The sequence below is a fragment of the Apostichopus japonicus genome, chromosome 23 (assembly GCF_037975245.1).
Source record: "Apostichopus japonicus isolate 1M-3 chromosome 23, ASM3797524v1, whole genome shotgun sequence".
NCBI classification, from domain to species: Eukaryota; Metazoa; Echinodermata; class Holothuroidea; order Aspidochirotida; family Stichopodidae; genus Apostichopus; species Apostichopus japonicus.
The window spans coordinates 15,949,921-15,970,105 of NC_092583.1; the positions used below are offsets into that span (position 1 = coordinate 15,949,921).

The 20,185-nt window shown below is 38.9% G+C and overlaps 1 protein-coding gene across 1 annotated transcript in view; it reads right to left on the reverse strand.

The window, feature by feature from the left end:
* LOC139964500 (uncharacterized) overlaps positions 1 to 20,185 on the reverse strand; it is an 81,329-nt gene that overhangs the window by 47,946 nt on the left and 13,198 nt on the right. The window contains exons 2-14 of the mRNA XM_071966093.1: positions 15,393 to 15,438; positions 14,399 to 14,818; positions 13,367 to 13,492; positions 11,308 to 11,441; positions 10,407 to 10,560; positions 8,759 to 8,974; positions 7,728 to 7,916; positions 6,834 to 7,120; positions 6,089 to 6,236; positions 3,722 to 3,961; positions 2,470 to 2,658; positions 1,068 to 1,499; positions 379 to 692 (exon numbers count right to left, since the gene is read on the reverse strand). Of these exons, the coding sequence (XP_071822194.1) occupies positions 379 to 692; positions 1,068 to 1,499; positions 2,470 to 2,658; positions 3,722 to 3,961; positions 6,089 to 6,236; positions 6,834 to 7,120; positions 7,728 to 7,916; positions 8,759 to 8,974; positions 10,407 to 10,560; positions 11,308 to 11,441; positions 13,367 to 13,492; positions 14,399 to 14,818; positions 15,393 to 15,438 (2,895 nt within the window). The remainder of the gene's footprint in view (positions 1 to 378; positions 693 to 1,067; positions 1,500 to 2,469; positions 2,659 to 3,721; positions 3,962 to 6,088; positions 6,237 to 6,833; positions 7,121 to 7,727; positions 7,917 to 8,758; positions 8,975 to 10,406; positions 10,561 to 11,307; positions 11,442 to 13,366; positions 13,493 to 14,398; positions 14,819 to 15,392; positions 15,439 to 20,185) is intronic.

The window sequence follows — 20,185 nt, forward strand, 5'->3', positions numbered from 1 at the left end:
GTCTCACAGAATTTTACAAAAATACCAAAAATTAGCAACTGTTTTTATGATGGCAATCAGGTATAATCAATTAAGTCACTTAATTAGACTAAATTTTTAATTAAAAAATGAAGGCATGTGCAAAAATTGAGGGAAAGCAAAGAAAGATACCAAGACAATTGATTTTGTGCTGTGTCATCATTGATATCACAGATTATTATTTTAAGGGGATGAAATAAATGATGCAATAATGAGAATAATACTCTCCAGTAATAAATTCATATCAATATCATGGTAAAGCATAACACATGATCACAGTGCATGACACATCCATGATGTATGCATGACTGACAAAAACATGTCTGAATGTCAATATATTTTCAAGTCAATTTATTTTACCTCAGCACAAAGAATGCTTCTCAGATCAAAATAACTGCTCAAGTCTACATTGCTGAGAACCGCTTGTCGATTGGTTAAACTGGTGCCACTCCATGTCACTGCCATGGGTAGGACCGTTTCGACCCGCCGTACCGGTCCATTCCCATCGGCTTGGTTGTTCGAAAACAGAATTAAACTCCACAGGTTCTCCCCTGAGACACCGGCACTGCCTGCTGTTGCAGACATTGTTACCGTGACGATGAGGTCATTCTGCATGGCACCTTCTCGGAAACCTCCAGTCTGGACAGAGACGGTGGTACTTTCAATTTGCACCCCTGAATAAGGTAAAATTAAAAATTAAAAAAATAAAGTTGGCTTTTCATTTGAGATCAGGTCTACACATGACTCAATTTTCAATATTAATGAAATGCCAAAGGCTCATTTTCAAAACATATGAAAGATCAATGAGACATGCTTGAATGAAATATAAAATGAGAATTAAAATAGCAGGATTTCACAAGATCTGAGATGAAACAATACAAAGAGACTCTTACTTTATGATCAAAATAATTAATTTTTCAAAGACTGCAGCACGGTACATTGTTTTACTAGGCAGGAACCGAACCAGCAATCCTTGGAACACAAGTCTGACGACACCTTAGCCGATTGGGCGCTATGCATGCTCTGATGATACAATCACACATAATTACCTGTGCAATCTACCACCTCACATCCTACTGCACTGCTCTGTAATGTGAAGTCTGGAGACGGGAGGGGTACCTGCGTGTTCTTCATGAGTTCCACACATACGTGACTGATTCTTGAGCAGTCTACACCGTTAGTGAGTAAATTGTACGTGACAGACTCGAACAGAGACAGGTTACCAGACGTGAGGGCCGTGGCCCTCTGGGCAGCAGAGAGCCCGATGGAGCTGTCAACTGCGACCCGATCCCCATCACCTATAGGGGATTGGCTCCCAAACACCACAAGCTGCCAATAGTTTGACCCCAAAGTGCTCATCGTGATGCTATCTGGTGCTGCGAGAGCGTCAAATTCTACCGTAATAATCTGGCCGGCCGGTTCGTTTTCACGGAGGGGTTCGCCGTCCAAAATTCTCACACGAAGATCCTCGATCTGGACATCTGTAAAATTCCATATTGAAACACGGTTGAAACAAACTACCAATGATTTTTAAACATATGTTGAATTGTTACACTCCTTGAAGAAGAATACAAAGAAAATTGCTGGAAAATGCACATTTCTTCCAATCATGTTAACAGTTTTTAATAAAAAGGTACCTTACTATAAAAGACATTACAAGGTTGCTTGAAAATTGTCTGTTAGAATTACCTGCTGGGCAACAACAACATAACAAAAATCATCTGGAGATGTGTCCCAAACCTGTGAAATTTACAACCCTCTCCAAACTCCCTCCCAACCTGATATTGGGAAGAATACCATGCCACTGTTCAATACTTGGATGAGAGGAGAAAAAGAAGGATGGCGGCAGACCAGGTTATATAAAAGAAGCAGTCATTTTTGTGCGATACCATACCATTCAATCCTCCAAAAATCGGTCGCAATGTTTCTTTAGAGAGATGAAATGAAAACTACTGAGACTAGAACTTTTGAGATACAAAAAAAAAAAAAAATCAGATTTCTGACTGAAGAGAAATTCCTTGCATTATGAATCTTGAAATGACCATTGACAGATCCAGTACATCCATCAGATCACACTATACATCTTCATTGTGGAGGCGGGAGGGGGAGGGGGAGGGGGAGGGGGAGGAGGAGGGGGAGGAGGAGGAGGAGGAGGAGGAGGAGGAGGAGGAGGAGGAGGAGGAGGAGGGGAAAAAAGCGAGGGGAGAAGGATGTCCTCGTCATACAAGACTCCACTATAAACCTGCTAAAAAATTTACAACCAAAATCACAGATGCCAAGTAACTCGACGAGTGAACGAGAAATCCCTCTAGTTTTTCAACAGCAAAATGAAAATTGCACGATACGATACGACTACAAATTTGACGACAAGATTATTAATATTACAAAAAGAATGAGCTCTACATCCATCCATACCATGACAGGGACACAAGGAGAAAAAGTTATTATCACCTCTACAATTTGGAAAGTCCAGAGCAGTGCAACCAAACTGAACGTTCCTTGCTGGGTCATAGGTGAATCTACTAATGGCACTTGGGTCTTGTTGGATGACCAGACATATATACTGGAGATCTTCACAAGCTGCGCCTAAGAAGATTGCTGATGTTAATGAGAAACTCGGGGTTTGCCCAGCCAGAAAGTCTGAAAAGAAAAGAAAAAATCAGTCAAAATAGAGAGAAAGAGAAGAACAAGAGCTGAGTATAACGTTAAAAACAATTCATTGCCCAGGTTTTTATGATTATATTTATTGTATTTTTTTTTTATCTCCACGGATGACTTTCATTTGTTTAGTTTGGGAGTTCAGGGATTACAACCTTAAAAAAGTAGAGATGACAATGCTAAAAAATTTCCATACAAGAATCGTAAAAAGGTGTCATCATGAAGCAAAATGCACTATTAATGCACTCTGGAAATGGATAGTCTGGAAGCAGACATTCTGTTTCGTCCGAGGAAGGCAAAAATATCTTACAATGATAATTGAAAATCCCATTATCAGCAGCTTTTTCCTAATTCTACCAGGCTCGTAGCCAGGGATTTGCTAAGGGGGGGGGGGATATTCTTTCAGAATATCATTTTCCTTCTGTCCATAAAATTATGAAGTGAAACAGTTTCAACTCGTTTTATACTTTAGTTGTGTCCATGACTATGTCAGACGATATCTGATCTCATAACATTTTCAAGAAATATTAACAATAATAATAATCTGGCAAGTTATTCTTACGACACTTTCAGCGACCACGAATGTGGGAGAAGCCAGCAAGCTTATCGATTACAACTTACAGTACACGTTGGGTGGCTCCCAGTTCAACATTTTAGCTCAAATTTGGAAGTTTCCCAATTTAGAAAGTGATTTCAGATAGGAAAAATCAAAGATTGCTCTTGGATGAAAAACCCACCTTGCTATGACCCAGGGCCGGGTATCGAATCCCTGAACCTCCCGGTTGCTAAGACTCATTGCTTCAAATGCCACCGCTTTTAATCTGTATCTTATTACAACCTATTACAATGCAATTTCCCCTAAGACTGCCAAAAAATTTACATCAATTTCTACCATCACAAAATTGCGTTTAGTTCCCTGCTGCATTTGCAGAATTTTTTGAGAGAAAAGGAGAAGGAAAAGGGGGGGGAGGGGGAGGGGGGTGAGAGATAAGTTTTCATTACTTTATCTTTCAAGAGCATTTGATTATAAGGAGTAGATCTTTACCTGTTCGTTCTGCAAGACCAGTGACATCACCAACAGCAGGAAAGTTTGAAAATGTAGACAAGTCCAGGTTTTGGTCCCTGTTTAGCACCACCCTCATGGTCCAAAGGTCTTGGTTTACACCCCTCGCACTACCAGCGTCTGGGTCCAGACGAACCGTAGCATCTATAGTAAACTCCTGCATGGAGTGTTCTGAGACAATTAACGGTGACGCACCTATAGAGATATCTGTAATTGAGATACCTGTTGAACAAAAACAGACGTTATTAGGTGGAGGGGATTACTATATATATTGGAATATTTCATACTTGTATTTGCAAAAATACTTTATGAGTTGTTGATATATATTCAACTCTTCATCTCAATACCGCGCATGTCCTATAAATATAGCTATTGATATGCAAAATACATTTATTGATACCTCTCATCATGGAGGTAAAAATTTTACCTCCATGCTCTCATGAAGGTGCAAAATATGCAGAACTTGTCAATGCTCATCTAAACTGATTATTGGCAGACAAAATTAAAAAAAAATATTTGTTTTCTCAGAGGTTTGAATCAGAAAGATTACAAGAATCCATGGTAAATGTAAAAATCAACCTAACTTTAACAAAAAATGCCTGCTGCCACAGAGTCCCAGGGTACAGAAGTTAAGTAACTGTACATAATTACTACATTGACTGCATAAATAAAATATATCGATAACCATCAAGGCTGAACAAAAACTATGAAATTGTAACCGAGCTAAATGACCTGAACTTGGCAGTTACCTTGATATAAAATTTTAAAATGTTGGGAAAAAAATATCACATTTACTTGACAGCAAAACAAAATTGGTCATCAAAGCTACAGTGAGTGAAATTAACTTGTTAAAAGAGAAGAACATTTTAAGGAATAACGACATAACTACATGGGCTGCCTGAACATACACAAGGTCCAAATGGGTTCCAAATAATGACATAACTACATGAGTTGCGTCAACCTACAGAAAGTCAAAATGGGTTCAAAATTTTGAAAAGTTGGCTGGAAAGTGGACACTGTTCATCACAGCTTCAGTGAGTCTTAATAAAGACAACATATGGAATAATGACATCTACCTTACCCAAGATCAAAATGGGTTCAACAATTAGAGAATTGGACTCGAAAGAGGACACTGTTGATCAACTTAAAGATATGCAGAACATACCAATTTGTTTGATTTTTGTTAAACAAATAAAACATGAAGTTCAAACTTAAGACATTTCTCCGTCTGCCATTCATTCATTCACTCACTCTGTCATTCATTCGTTCATTCACTCAGTCCGTCATTCATTCATTCACTCACTCCGTCATTCATTCGTTCATTCACTCAGTCCGTCATTCATTCATTCATTCACTCAGTCCGTCATTCATTCATTCATTCACTCAGTCCGTCATTCATTCATTCATTCACTCACTCCGTCATTCATTCATTCACTCACTCCGTCGTTCATTCGTTCACTCACTCCGTCCGTCATTCATTCATTCACTCAGTCCGTCATTCATTCACTCGGTCCGTCATTCATTCATTCACTCAGTCAGTCATTCATTCATTCACTCAGTCCATCATTCATTTATTCATTCACTCACTCCGTCATTCAATTATTCATTCACTTAGTCCGTCATTCATTCATTCGTTCACTCAGTCCATCATTCACTCCGTCATTCATTCATTCACTCAGTCCGTCATTCATAAGTTCACTCACTCCCTCCGTCATTCATTCATTCATTCAGTCCATCATTCATTCATTCAGTCCGTCATTCATTCATACAGTCCGTCATTCATTCACTCAGTCCGTCATTCATTCATTCAGTCCGTCATTCATTCATACAGTCCGTCATTCATTCATTCATTCACTCAGTCCGTCATTCATTCATTCAGTCCGTCATTCATTCATACAGTCCGTCATTCATTCGTTCACTCACTCCGTCCGTCATTCATTCATTCATTCACTCAGTCCGTCATTCATTCACTCAGTCCGTCATTCATTCATTCACTCACTCCGTCCATTCATTCACTCAGTCGGTCATTATTCATTCACTCACTCCGTCCGTCATTCATTCATTCATTCACTCAGTCCGTCATTCACTCACTCCGTCCGTCATTCATTCATTCACTCAGTCCGTCATTCATTCATTCATTTATTCCGTCATTCATTCATTCCGTCATTCATTCATTCGTTTCTAAGGACAGAGAATCTTCCGGTGGAACAGGAACAACATTTTCTGCATAGCTACAGTTTTAATCATTGGCTCCCTAACAGATACATTTGTTTGATTTTAAAGGAGGAGGAGTACTCTGCATGGTATAACTACCGATATCTCCACGTAGGAAGTTTGCAGGAAACTTACCAACGCATTGTATCGGGACACAGCCAACACCGATGCCGTCTAACCGAAAATCCATTCCATCTGGAATAACACGATTAGTATCCTTACTAATTCCCACACAGAAGTACTTTGTGGTGTCGCAAATGCCGTTGGTGTAACTTAATGTGACCTAAATAAAATAGAAATATAGAGAGGGGTGAGAAAGGGGGGAAGATAAACATAACTAGCTTCAAGAATGATCGGAATGGATACAGTGCGGCCTCCCAAACAGAACAAAATTATGTCGAGACAAAACGCAAAAATAGTAATCGAGAAATTTCACTATACAGTTACATATCTGGAAAATTCAATAACATCTTCCCTTTCATGTTGCACCACACTCCACTAAAACATGCCTGATCATGTTTGAAGTTAATGTCTGTAATTGTAAGTAACCTTTAGTAATGTTTCAAATAATTTGTTCTTTTCAGGTTTCATAAAGTCTTCATCTAAGAGACACATACTGAGCCTTTACAAAGAGGTAGCTGGACTAAAGATCTTTCCTCTGGAACGGTTGCAAATTGTGTGACAAGCGACCTCTTCTGCAGTACTGTAGCCATGGCAGGCTCACGAACCATATTTTGACCTATTCACCAAACAAGCATGCTCCTCTCCAAGTCTGATACAAGAGATTGGAAAGTTCAATCTTCGTTTGAATCAATATGCTAAATACCCGCGAGTGTGTTAAAAAAAATATGACATTGGGATGCAAATAATGAGGACTTACAGTCGTGTCCAAAAATGACAGATCGTTTCCTCCTTCCACGTCCAGGTTCCTTTGTGCCATAGTTAGCGTTGCCTCTGCCGGATTCAAAGTAGTAATATCTGGGCTAGGTGCATTACTAATGGCTACCTGTAAGACCCAGAGGTCGGAACCTCGGACACTGCCGTAACGCGGGTCTGTCCCAAAAGTTACATCGAAGACCATCTGCTGACCGCCGGTCAACTCCTGCAAAGGGAACCCGTTTGATGTGACAGACGACTGAGACACGCGGGCACTTGTGATGGTGAGGCCTTTACAAAAAACAGAGAAAAAAATGATCAAAGCAGAAAGAATCAAGGTTGGGATGGTAAAATGACTACATGGAGATGGGGAGGGTTTATGTATCCCAGGACACCCTTCTGTAACTCTCCCACAAACACCCACCCCCTCCCTCCTCCCCTCTCCCCCCTCGGTGTTAACACATAAGCTATACTTGAATTTTTCATGTTATAGAATAAATGTGTCATGTATCTTTAAAGTCAATTCGAGCCTTATTTAACAAATCCTATTTGTGCATATTACTTATGCAGAGACAGTTCTGGTTTGGTCGTATTACAGAAATTAGTTGTAAATTAATCACAACCATACACAGATACCCACACATCACACCTACAGATAGAGCCTAAAGACCGAACCCATTCTACATGTCATAAAACTTAAAAAGCTATTTCAACTTGACCAAATGGTTTGCAACGCAAAACAATAAACCATACTTAAAATAACCTCAAACCCTTCCCCTCTCTCCCCCCCCCCCCTCCCCATTTGGATGAATCAAGAGGAAATTCCCCAGACTAAAATTACGCCACACAATTGATGTTAATATAATCACATAAAAGAATATCAGAAACATTGTCATACCGTTGCAAGTAGCGTCTTCAAACAAAATTCCTCCACTAAAGGTGAAATCAACCGGGGAGTTGTCGTTCTTCAGGAGTCTTACAACGACAAATTGCATTTCACTACATTCATATGGGCTAAGATTCATCGTTGCTGTTATTCCGGAGAACGTAAGCATCCCTCCAGCTAAAAATCCTCTCCCATCCTGCCCTGTAAAATCAAATACAAACTTCCATTATGACATGTAAAGTCAATCATTATAAAGAAAATGAACTGGCCAAGTTTGGTGATGATGAAAAGTGACTTAATGTCAGCCCTTTCATATATTGAAGAAATGGATATATGTGTATTAACACTCATCTACAAGAGTAATATATTCCACACTGTAAGTTGAAATTCTTATCTCCGTACCTTGTTTCTATCTCAAGATATGGTTGATTTAGTATAGGCTCACCATTGTTAACCGGCTAATTAATTAATTAATTAATCAATTACTATCCTCTCGGCGATTACAAGAGCTGGTCTGTCATACCATCTTGGTAGTTTGTTCTTTCCTATTATCATCTTTTTTGTTGATGTAAACAATAAAATGTAATACCTTTTGTAACTTTGGCTTAAATAGCTCTCAATGTCCTCAGCATTTAGAATTTTTAGGCAACTGTTTTGTAGAAATATTTTAGGGAATTGAATATTATAAAGAGATGTTATATTGAAAGTGGTGACATCATTCACTCAGTTGTTGCCAGATGCATTCACAATATATCACACAAGAGTGGAAAATTCACATGTTCGTCAAAACAAAAATGCTATGAGGGTGTGGTCGTCACCTAAAGATGCATAATCATTTTAGGAAAGAAATCAAAATAAGCCTCTGGAATATCTCTTGCACTTCCACAACAAATGTGGAAAAGAGTTTACTTTTACAGCATGTAAACTTAGGATACTGCATTTTATGCAAACTTGCATGTATATCAATTTGGTTTGACAGGATCGTAGTAATCTTAGTATCGAAATAGGCAGATGATTTGATGAAATAAACAGATTAAACCTACCTGGAGGAATCACAGCAATGGTTCTGCTCGCATCCAAGACAGTCCTAGCACCATCTGCTACTGCAATCTCTATCGACCAAAGTCCTCCGGCATTCGCTGCCACGGATCCCCCATTACTATCAGATGCAAACGTGATGGTCTGAATGGTCACTGAATGGCTCGCTTTGTACTCTCCCAGTGGACTGCTCGTAAACGAACCACCTGTCACTATCAATCCTTACAAAATCAAAAGCAAACGTGCATGATTACGTTATACACTTTGTTGTTCTGCCGCACTTGAAGAAAGAGTGACATTTTGATGCAAAAATAAAGGGAAAGTATGGATGCTTGACCTGGGAGACGATGTAACTTATAGCCAAATATTCTGCTGCTTTTTTTTCTTTCTGTGGTTTACCAAGACATCCGTTAGTGATCATCATTTTAAGCCCAAAGGAGGACTGCCCTTTTTTTCCATACCACCAAACACTGTAGATATACTATTATAGTCACAGAGTGCTGTATCGTACCAAGATATTCTTTCGACATTTCCTGAAGTTTGCAAGGGATAGTACAAATCACCCCAAACCATATGAGGGAAAGGATATGGTGACTGTTTTGTAAATTTCACCAAATTTTTTTTTTCCTCTCATTATTATCTGGAAATAGCCCCAATATACAAACCTGCCCCACACACATTTCCCACACCTCCTTCCCACCACCTCTTTAAAATGAAAGTCACCTCAAATTACACAAGGTGAGGTGCAGGGGTAAGGAAGACCCCCCCCCCCATTGAAGCCTGTGAATTTGAGAGAGTCTCAACTCATTCAATACTTGATCAGAAACAGATATTCAAGGTCCATTATATGTAATAAACAGTTGTGAGACTAATGTTACACTGGGTTGCCAAGACTGTCACGTATACAAAATATTGTTGGAGCAATCTGAGCCACAGTCTAACAAAATGAACACATTTTGGAGACGGTCCACTGCTTCTGTAGGCACCGCCATCGTCTCAAAGAATAATTATAAATTACATTTTAATATAGCGCTTAATTCAGCGCTTAATTCAGGGTTTCAAAGCGCTTTACATAGTAGGAAAGAGACAAAGGAAACCAAGCGAAAAAAAAGAAACTAGGAATCAAACAGAAATGTTTAAGTTGTCTCTTGGAACTCTTTACCATTTAAAACCAGTCCCTAATGTAAAATTGGTTTGAACAGTAAATTAGGACTTGTCTTTTCCGGCAGTTATTTCAGTTGCTCATTGCTGTGAACAGTTATTTTTCTGAATTTTGGAGATTTAGATGTTTTTATTGTCATTATTATTACTTATCATTATCCTTATTAATATTAAGATAAATATAGAGTTCAGAAGTGGGTCAGTGTCGGTGGTGATATATTATGGGAACTAACCAACTGACTTATTCAGAGTAAATGTCAACCATGTATAGCTGGGTATCCTTCCAGGGTTAAACTTTTACCTTTCTTTGGCATCTGTACAACAGCATGCTGAATTAGAACAAAAGAAGGTCTTTATTTTTCCTTTTTCTCTTTTCCATTTTAATTTCTCTTTGTTTCATGCTAAAAAAAACACTGGTTTCGTCAATCGGTCTTTACTTTGAACCTTAAATTTCTTTGCACAACAAGTTGCCTCTGTTTATAATAAATGTACCTGTACAACCGATTTCCCTGCATGCAACACTCGCTTCTGGGGGCTGAAACTCAAGAGTGTAGGGAGGCAAAGGGTTAGCAGCCTTCCTCACATCCACGCATACATAGGAGAGTTGATTGCAACCCACCGACAACAGATTGAGTGTTGCAGTAACCTATTCAAAAGTGTTCAAAAAGAAGTTGGTTGATAAAGAAAAGTGGTTAATCAAAAGAAAAAAATATTATCATATATAAGACACTCAAGGGGGGGGAAGGGAGAATTGATAAACAAACATCAATCACAGATTCCTTATACTGAAGAAGAGAGAGGTATAAGAAGCTACTAAAGATTCAACTTTCATCGAAGATGGAGAAAAGTTCAACATTTTATCAAAGACTTTGAATTTTTTTATATCAAGACTTCGTTTTACTTTACCTCATATTTGCCACTAGTTTTTGAAAGTTTCGACTTATTCTTGAAAATTTTAAACTTTTTACTAACATTTGAGCTTTTTTTCTCAAAGTTCAACTTTTTGTCTCCAAACTGTAACCTATCATTTCATATCAAATTTATGGCGGGGGGGGGGGGGGGAGGAGGGGTTATGGGGTTGGACACTATGTGCATGCTCTCCCACAGATTCCAGTAATTTTTAACAAAAAGGTCACATTTTCATTACTTTTTTTATTATTTTCTAAACAAAACAGAACATTTTAATTAAAGCAATGAAAATTGGACAATCCTTATTAATAAATGGGTCACTTTTGAAGGTTTTCCAAAATATTTGTGGAGAGCGAGGGGAGAGGGAGGGGAACCTCTGTTCCTCTGGCTCCACTGCATCTGCTTTTGATGCAAGTTAACAGTTTCAAGGACCATAATGACTACTATGGTTTTTCTAGCAAAAATGCATCATCAGGTTTACTACCTGTGGCAATACAGAAACACCGTCATTTTGTATTCCATGTACTGCTGTTGAAGGGGTATATGTAGCTGGATACTTTTCTCCTCTACCATCGGGCTGAAGGTTACCAAACACCTCAACTTCTGTCAGCCTAGTCCCTGCCAACAAAAAATACAAGACCCTACATTATGAAATATTGCCTTTAATTTGTCAAATTGTTTGATACGTTTGATACCAAGAATGTACGAAACAGGTTTATCGAACTGCTTTAGGAAATTGGTATCCATCTAAGAACACAAACATCCACCTTTTATGCTAGTGTTCAACACCGACAGCTACTGTACATACAAAGCTAGTGTCCAAAACAAAAAAGTTTACCTAAACGCTAGTGTACTGCTCAGGCACACATCTCTGATAACACATATTGGGATACAATTACATACAAACCTACTACCAGTAGGACCTGATATGTAAACTAAATCATGATATTTTGGGATTTTGTAGCCAAAAGTGTTAGAATTAGAGAAAGGTAATGTTTGTTATACATTAGTATAACTGACAAAATAAGTTGATTTTGCTTTTTATCCCTTGAAGTTCCTATATATATATATATATATATATATATATATATATATATATATATATATATATATATATATATATATATATTCAGCACTCAAATTTGCCTTTTCATCTTGGCCTTATATCAAAGTTAACATTTTGTCTGAAGTCATCTCATATTAAGTAGGATACAAGGAATTGTATTTGGTGGAAAATGTATATAACTATTATGACAAGGCACCTCCTTGAAAAAAAATTTCTTGTCATATCATTCCATCAGAAATACAGTAGTAGCATGAACATTCTTATTTGTTATATGCTTAGGACACAGATGCCAGTATCATAATTAAAGCGCAACATTCAGTTTACAAGATATATTAACATATCAACTGATAAGACTCACACCCCAACATTTCAGTTTGCCCATGGGTTTTAGAGCGGGGAGTGTATCAGCATGCTCATTCACTCACCCACTGTACATAGACTACTATGACATGGATGCTATAGTCTAGGGAGTATTCAACCTCACCATCCCTAATTGTTCTCATGGGGTATGATGAATCAGGTGGTTAGGAGGAAGCATCAATTACGTATGCTTTTAAGATTCCTTCTTCTTCAACTTGGACCATATTTTGCATAGGCTACAGTTGCAGTTGTAACTGGTCACCGAGCCGCGGCGTAAGCTATGCAGATACAGACCAGTTCCTTCAACAAGTATTACACTCTAAAAACAATGTCTCAATCAAATCATAAATATTTCTGTCTGAGGACCTGAAAATGTTGTTTGCTAAATAAAGTGATAGTGACATTTTACACTTTTGAATGATTCCATATTCGTATGCATCCTTTGGAGCCACAGATTAAGAGTGTGTACAGCCTACACCCCCTCCCCCCCACCCTCCCCCTTACAACAATTTTCATTTTTCTGAGTGGGGAGAATGCACAAAAATCCAAGACTTGGCTTCAACTACCTCATGTTCACAGTATGCTCTCCTCTTTTAGAGAAATCCTGGATCTGCCCTAAGTGTGTTTTGACAGTTTACTTTGGTTGTCAACGTACCACTGCCTCATTCAAAGGTCAAATCTATTTATTTATTTAGGTTTACAGTCTTGTTCAGGGCCAAGGCCCTCTCACACGACTTTACAACCCTGGTCATTGGTAACTTGACACACCTTCACACCAAAGTGTGCACAATTCAATCAATCTCTCCTGGGGCACCACAGTGCACCACAACCATGTGTCCCCCGGGGGACTTCCCATAGGGTGCAGCCACAAACCGGCACACGCAACTATATTTACAAGTTACCTCGTACCAGGTCCCCATTTATACACCTGGGTGAAGAGAGGCAATGGAGATAAAGCGCCTTGCCCAAGGATACAAGGCAATGATCTGGCCAGGGCTCTAACCTGTAATCCTTAGATCACAAGTCCACTGCCTTAACCACTTGACCACAACGCCCTCAAATCTTAACTCAATGTAAAGAGTAGAGACAGGTTGAAAGAAAATTTAAAGAACATTACCTTGCACGGAGCCATACATGCTATTAGCTGTTAGTTGAATCACCAAATTTAATTCATTAGATGCATCTCCTTGCATAAGATTGTCTCTGTTTGTAAGTAACGGTTCTACTCGATCAACGACCACACCTTGAATATAAAAAGTACACAAGAAAAAAACAAATATGAGGAGAAAATTCTTTTAATTTCATGTCTAAACTTGAGCATCATCTTTAACCAGCAGATGATCTTTTGTCCCTATGAGTTTCGAGGAAATATTTCCAAGAAATTAACTGTTTATAGATTCATTTCATCTAAATTTATCTTCAATTTATCTTAATTTTAATTAAAACACCACAACATGGTGAATGATAAGTGATTATTTAAAAATAAAATTTGTAGACCAGCTACTAAGTAATTTAAGACTGAGCAGAGTGCAGAAGAAATTGAATAGAAATCTCATACTTGAAGTTATTATGTAACAAACTTAGAAAATCGTAATACTTTACATAATCACCAATACAGTTGGAGAAACTAAACATCTCACATAAAACATTTTTGGTAACAAAAAAAGGATATTCTTTCCAAAAATATTGAAGATGTAAAATGGTGATGACTTTTCCCAATAAAAGCAAACGTCAAATACCGGTAATCTGACCTAGTTTCGAATGAGGTGTAACAGAAGTGTAAGACACCACCATCTATCCCAGAAAATACACACACAGCTTGCTACCGTCGGTAATTAGACACTAGTGTAAAGTCAGTACATACAGCTGCGGTCAATACCCACAGCACAGTGTACAAACGTTACAGCGATGGACATCTCAGGTCCAGCTAAAGATAACAAGGTAACATGTTTCATTACTGTCTGCATTTTGTAGCGACACAAACAAAACGTCACTTGCAAGCAACAGAAAGTTAACTTTTTCAGATGGCCGCACATGGTTTGGGGACAGTCTTCAATGCCTTTAAGAGAAAATACAATTAAGAGAAACAAGACAGCGAGCACTGGTTTTTACCCACAAACTAGGTCATAGCTTGATGTTTCATACTGACCTCTGCAAACAATTTCAATGCAACCTGGTGCGTCGGCCGGCACAAGTTGAAAGGCTGTACTGGTCGCAGGGTTCATGAGGATGTTGACGCAGATCAGATCCACGGAGTCACACGTGACAGACGTCAGGTCGAACATTACTGGCACATTATCAAACCTTAGCACCTCACCTGGAGCAGGATTGTTAAGAATGGTAGGGATGGGGTTTGCAATCGCTTGTATTTTGGCACCGGGTGACAGGTCTGGATTTTGCCTGAGTCCAGTGGTCAAGAACACGTCCAGCTGCCACAAGTCGGTACCTGCGATTGTCCCACCAGCTGCACTAGTGGCGCCAGAAACACCGGCAATAGAATAACTGCTGGCTGTTGTTCTTTCAAGGATGAAGGCATTTGAATCAGTGTCCAGGAAAATTCCGGTGATGGCTGTGTAGGAAAATTATAACCAAAAAAAAACTGAGAAGCAAAATTTCTAAGCAATGGTCCCAATGGCTTAAGATCTGGTTGTTTAAACAAAGTGGCTATTTTTACGACTAAGAGTAACAATAATTTCCGGTTACACATGCGCAGTTGCTTTAATGTGGCTATTTTTACGACCAGGAGTAACAATAATTTCCAGTTAGGGCTAGGGCGGTTTAGGGTTAGGGTTACGCCAACAGCATGAGCAGTTGCTTTATTTACTTTACTGCATGCGCATGCCTAACCAGAAATTCGCCGATGTCGTAAGAATAGTTTATAAATAATTGTTACTCCTGGTCGTAAGAATAGCCACGGCCTTGTTTGAAATGTAACATATATTTTCGCTGGCTATAAACCCTCTGGTATGCCAGGAAGTTCAGCACAGTAGGTGGTCTGTTAAGATATGGTAGATGTTCTTCAAAAGCTTTACGTTCCTATGATAATGTAGATTTATCCTCAGATAAAGAATTAGATAATGTAAGAATTTAAGTCAATGAACTACATTCAAGGCTGCCATCTTAAAAACAAAGATTGTACTTACTGACAGTTTGGCCATTTGCACCAAATTTGCTATGGTCCCATGATGACTGCAAATGGAAAGAAAAAAGAAAGGAAAAGACATCTTTATCAACAAATACCAACATGACGAAACACTGTATCTGGGTTTAAAAACAACAATTTCTCTGTTAACTTGTAAACAGAAGTTTGCCTGATCATTCTCACTCCACCTGCAAATTGCCTTTAGAATTGATTTTGAAGTAACTTTGTCCTGACAAATTATTGTTCAAACGTATGGCATACGTATGAACATGATGCCTTAATGCGCATCAGACACTTTGGCACATTTCCCCAATATTTACATTTCCATGAGTCCAAACACTGCATGCACAAATGAATCCAATACTTCCTACATGTCCAGTGATGGTCCTATCCAAGCTAGGATGCAAGCAGGTATATTGAATGGATGTAATTTACTTTGAACTAATCCGGATACCAGTTTATCATGGATGCCATACTGATCATCAAGTTTAATGTTCTCCATGTACAGGTACAAACGTCACTTCTTTGCCTTTTAAGTACTCAGGTTCCACTATTAGTTATTTCCGGGGTGGTAAGTTGCTCCACCAGTTTATACCTGGTCAGAAATAGTTGTGTCTACACATAACAAGTTCATGAACAAACGGTATTGTTCATAATAAGTCTGTTTCACAAATGCCCTAGTAAAAAGGAGAAGCCATTAATACCCTGTTAATGCATCTCACAATTGGTTTCTTAACTCTTCTTATATCTGGGAATTGTGACATGCTCTATGGACAACAGATTGATTCCTTTCATTCTTTCATTGCAACTATGAGCTGCAGTGTGAGAAACATCTTTTTAACTATCTTAGTACCAGTGGCATAGGAAGGTACTTTTGAGTGGGGGGGCTGAAGACTGATGGCCGGCCTGGGGAGGGGTCTAAGGGGAGGGGGTGTAATTTTTTGGCATTTCCAGGTGGCCTCAGATGCAATTTGGTGCAATATAGCACACTTCAACACCCACTCCATTTTGTAAATAATTTGCATTTTCACCTGGCCTTAGATGCAATTTGGTGCTCCAAATGAGATTTTGTTTCTCATTTGGAAATGAAAAAGGGGTTTTCTGACTTGCGAAGCGGGGGGAGGAATGATACTTCTGCCCCACCATATTTTTCACTGGGGGGGCTGACGCCCCCCCAGCTCCCCCGGTTCCTACGCCCTTGCTAAGTAAGTACTGCATCATATATGGGAACACAACTTCAACTAATTGATATTTCACTATACTTTCACTATACTTTCTTTGTTTTCTAAGCTTGAAACAAAAAAAGGATTTTTGTTAAAACGCTAGACGAGAAGGACTTAACTGTGCCCTAATCAATCAATTAGTACAAAGAACAATGTTCACAGTAATTAAATTACCCATTTTAGAACACTTGTGGGTTTTGACAAAATTGTTCCTCTCCGCTTGCATTTACTTGAAATGGATTTGGAGAGATATAAAATTTCTCTTTCAGAAGATAATAAAATTATTCTATTTGCTTGATTATTTGTGTTCAGAACAAATCTTGGCAAAACAGGTGTTCCTTTAGAGAGTGCTTCAAGTAATTCACTGCAAGTCACTTCAGTGAAATATGTAACTTTATAACACCAACAAGACAATGTGTTCACTCCATACAGGTCAACAGGTTTTTTGAACAGTAACTATTCGTCATAGATCAAGCATAACACTAAATTTTTGGACGATTTTAGTGGCACGATTTGTGTGACAGATATATGTCATTCCTTTAGGACATCCACATTTAAATTTGTTGTTAAGGGGATGATGATTGGTCCATTTAATGTTATGCATGAGTAATTTTGTAGCTCATTCAAAGTGTTTAGTGATGTGTTAAATGAAGTTCAAGAGATAGGCATTCAGTACATATTCAACCATATGTGTTGTAATTGCTCTTCATAAGTTCTTACTCTCCGCCCTTCACACAGGCGCGTAGCCAAGGGGGGGCAAAGGGGGCGACCGCCCCCCCTTTGACCATATTTTTGTGAATGTTTTTATGATATCGCTAGTAATTTCAAGCTAAGATGCAACTTACAAGGCCTGGGAAGTGCCATTTCCAGCAACCTGGGAGGCATTTTCAGCCAAAATTTTCTTGAGCGCGTAGCGCCAACCATGGTGGCGCTACGCTTAGATAGTTTCAATGTAGAATCTACGACTCTGATAGTTGCCTAGAGGTTCGCCCCTCCCTTGGTAAATACCTGGCTTCGCGCCTGCCTTCACAACACAAACAGAATTAAACCAATGCATTCCAGCAATTACCAATGTGCTGACCTTCAGTGTGAATGCTATCTAGTCCTACAGTCTGCAGTTCAGACTGAATATGCTGATCAAAGATTCAAACAATCATGAGATCAATTCAACATATACCTCAACCAGTGTGTTGTTCCATAACACTGCCTCAACATACCCATTGTGACCTTGAAATCATGGGATATTTATATACTTTCTGGCTAGTGACAAGACTACAAGGTTTTGCACAAAGCAATTGGGCTACTCAGTTGATTTGAGTCAGAACATTACCGTGGACAAGACAGATACCTATCAATTCTGATATCTTAATTAATGTTGCCGACTGGCACAAAAAGCAAACTTTCATGTCATATATTCTTGTTACTGACTGTAAAGCATCAATGGAACAGATGGAGAAATGGCAGAATGGCATTTTACCCAAGTTATTCTGAAACATAATTAAAACCTTAACAAATAACATGTAACCTTAGAGGGCCACAAGTAAATTCGATTTAGGCTACTTCGATTGAACTTTGGAAGTTTGATGAAGTTGTGGCCTTCGAAGTATATTTTCCTTTGAAGTATTAAAACTTAACCTAACTTTAGGCCTAAATTTTACATACACTTAACTGTTATACTTGAAGCTAACCTAGGCCTGGACCTACGAACAGGGAAACAAACGATAGGGCTTTGAAGTTCGAACGTTCTGTTAATTATAAATTCTGTTCATGTTACCGTGGACACGTGTGTATAACCGTAACTGGAAGAGGAAACCCATGGTGAAATGTGAAACTTCCAAGTCTACCACAACTTTGCGTAAAAATACTGAACATACTTTACTTCTGTAATTTAAAGCACGAAGTTGTTATGGAATAATAACTACCTGTTTTAAGTAAGTACTTGAGCGACACAACGGAAACTCGAACTTGTCCTAACACTAACTTTATTTTAGATTTATTTAGATCACATTTTGGTCCAACGTCTCTCAACTTCAACCAGGCCAATTGGAAATCATGCAAATATCCGTAATTCATTTCACTCCCCGTCATTAGGTTGAACATAAAAGTCATGTGAAAACATCTCTTCTTGTATATATGTTATCCAAGGATCGTACTTTGCATGGACCCAGACACAGCTGCCAGCTGGTCCACTTTCAGATCGGGCGGCCAGTACTATCAGACCACCAAATTCACTGGTTTTAAATTGCCACCTGTGACGGTATCACGGCGGCGTAAAAGTTGTTATTCTGAAAATAAATTGGGGATACACATCCACCCTGCCTCCGGTGTCGGTGAACGTTTGTAGTTGCAACTTCCTTGAAATTGCAGACGACACAAATGCAAACTTTTGTATGAATATTTCCTTCGATGAACACATACTGATGCCAGATTGCGCAATAATAAAGGAACACAGCAAATATGTATGATCTTGTCATATATTATTGCCAGATGCATTAAACAAATTCACCATTTGAAGACTCATATTTCGTGACCATTAAATTTAACCGTGTTGCCAATATGCTTTGACCCTTGCTGGGGTGGGGAATGGGAGAGGTAGAATCATAGTCAGGGGATAGGAAGCCTCCAAAACGCGGGGGGGGGGGCACAACAAATTTCTCATTCCACAACCACCACTTTAAGCTATAAAATCGATACACACCGGCCACCCTTTTCAGATAATACAACAGCCTTAGCTTATCCGTGATTAAGCGGGATAGCATGCAAAAAAATGACAAAAATGTAAGTCTTATTTATTAGAGATAAGTTATGCGCCTGCCCGCTTGAAAAACACCGAGTCCACTGTCCACCTAAAACAGTGACGTTTAGCTATGCCCTACATTGATAACACTACCCAGACCAGATGCATGCGGTCTTTATCACCTCGGATGAGTAACAAGTTGCCGACTCAGTGGCGGGGACAGCGCCCCCCTCCCCACCTCTCCGACTTACATTCAAAGAGTCCAAATTTACACAGAGGCTGCATCTATATAAAAATGGCAAATGAAATTTTCCCCAACCCCATAATATCCTCCAACTTAACTTCACCTACCATCCAAGCCTATGCATATACAAAATAATGACTCAAAAACCCTTTGCAATGCCACTGCCTAATCTCCAAAATCGCCGTGCTCAAGGCTGTGTGTATCGTGGTTTGTTCCCCACCTAGTTACCAAACCGGCCGCCAATTAAAACGAGATAATATGGTTTTCAGTTATGCATAATAATATTTCCTATGTAGTTGAATACGCAGTTCTGGTTGAGCGATCTATTGAGTGCCAATATTTTCTTTGTTGAAGCGAAATGGAATTCTTTCTTGTGTTCAGAAGCACGCAAGGTGTAAACGGCACATAATTTATATATATATAGATTCTTCAATACCTACCTACATATCGTGCACAGCGTTAGTCTATAATGAGTAGAGAAGGCTTAGACCTGGCGCGGGCCCGAAATTGATCATACCGACTATATAAAGTGAAATCCCGGTCGCAGCACTTAAAGGGATAGGCTATACCGTTGGCAGATAATGTAACGC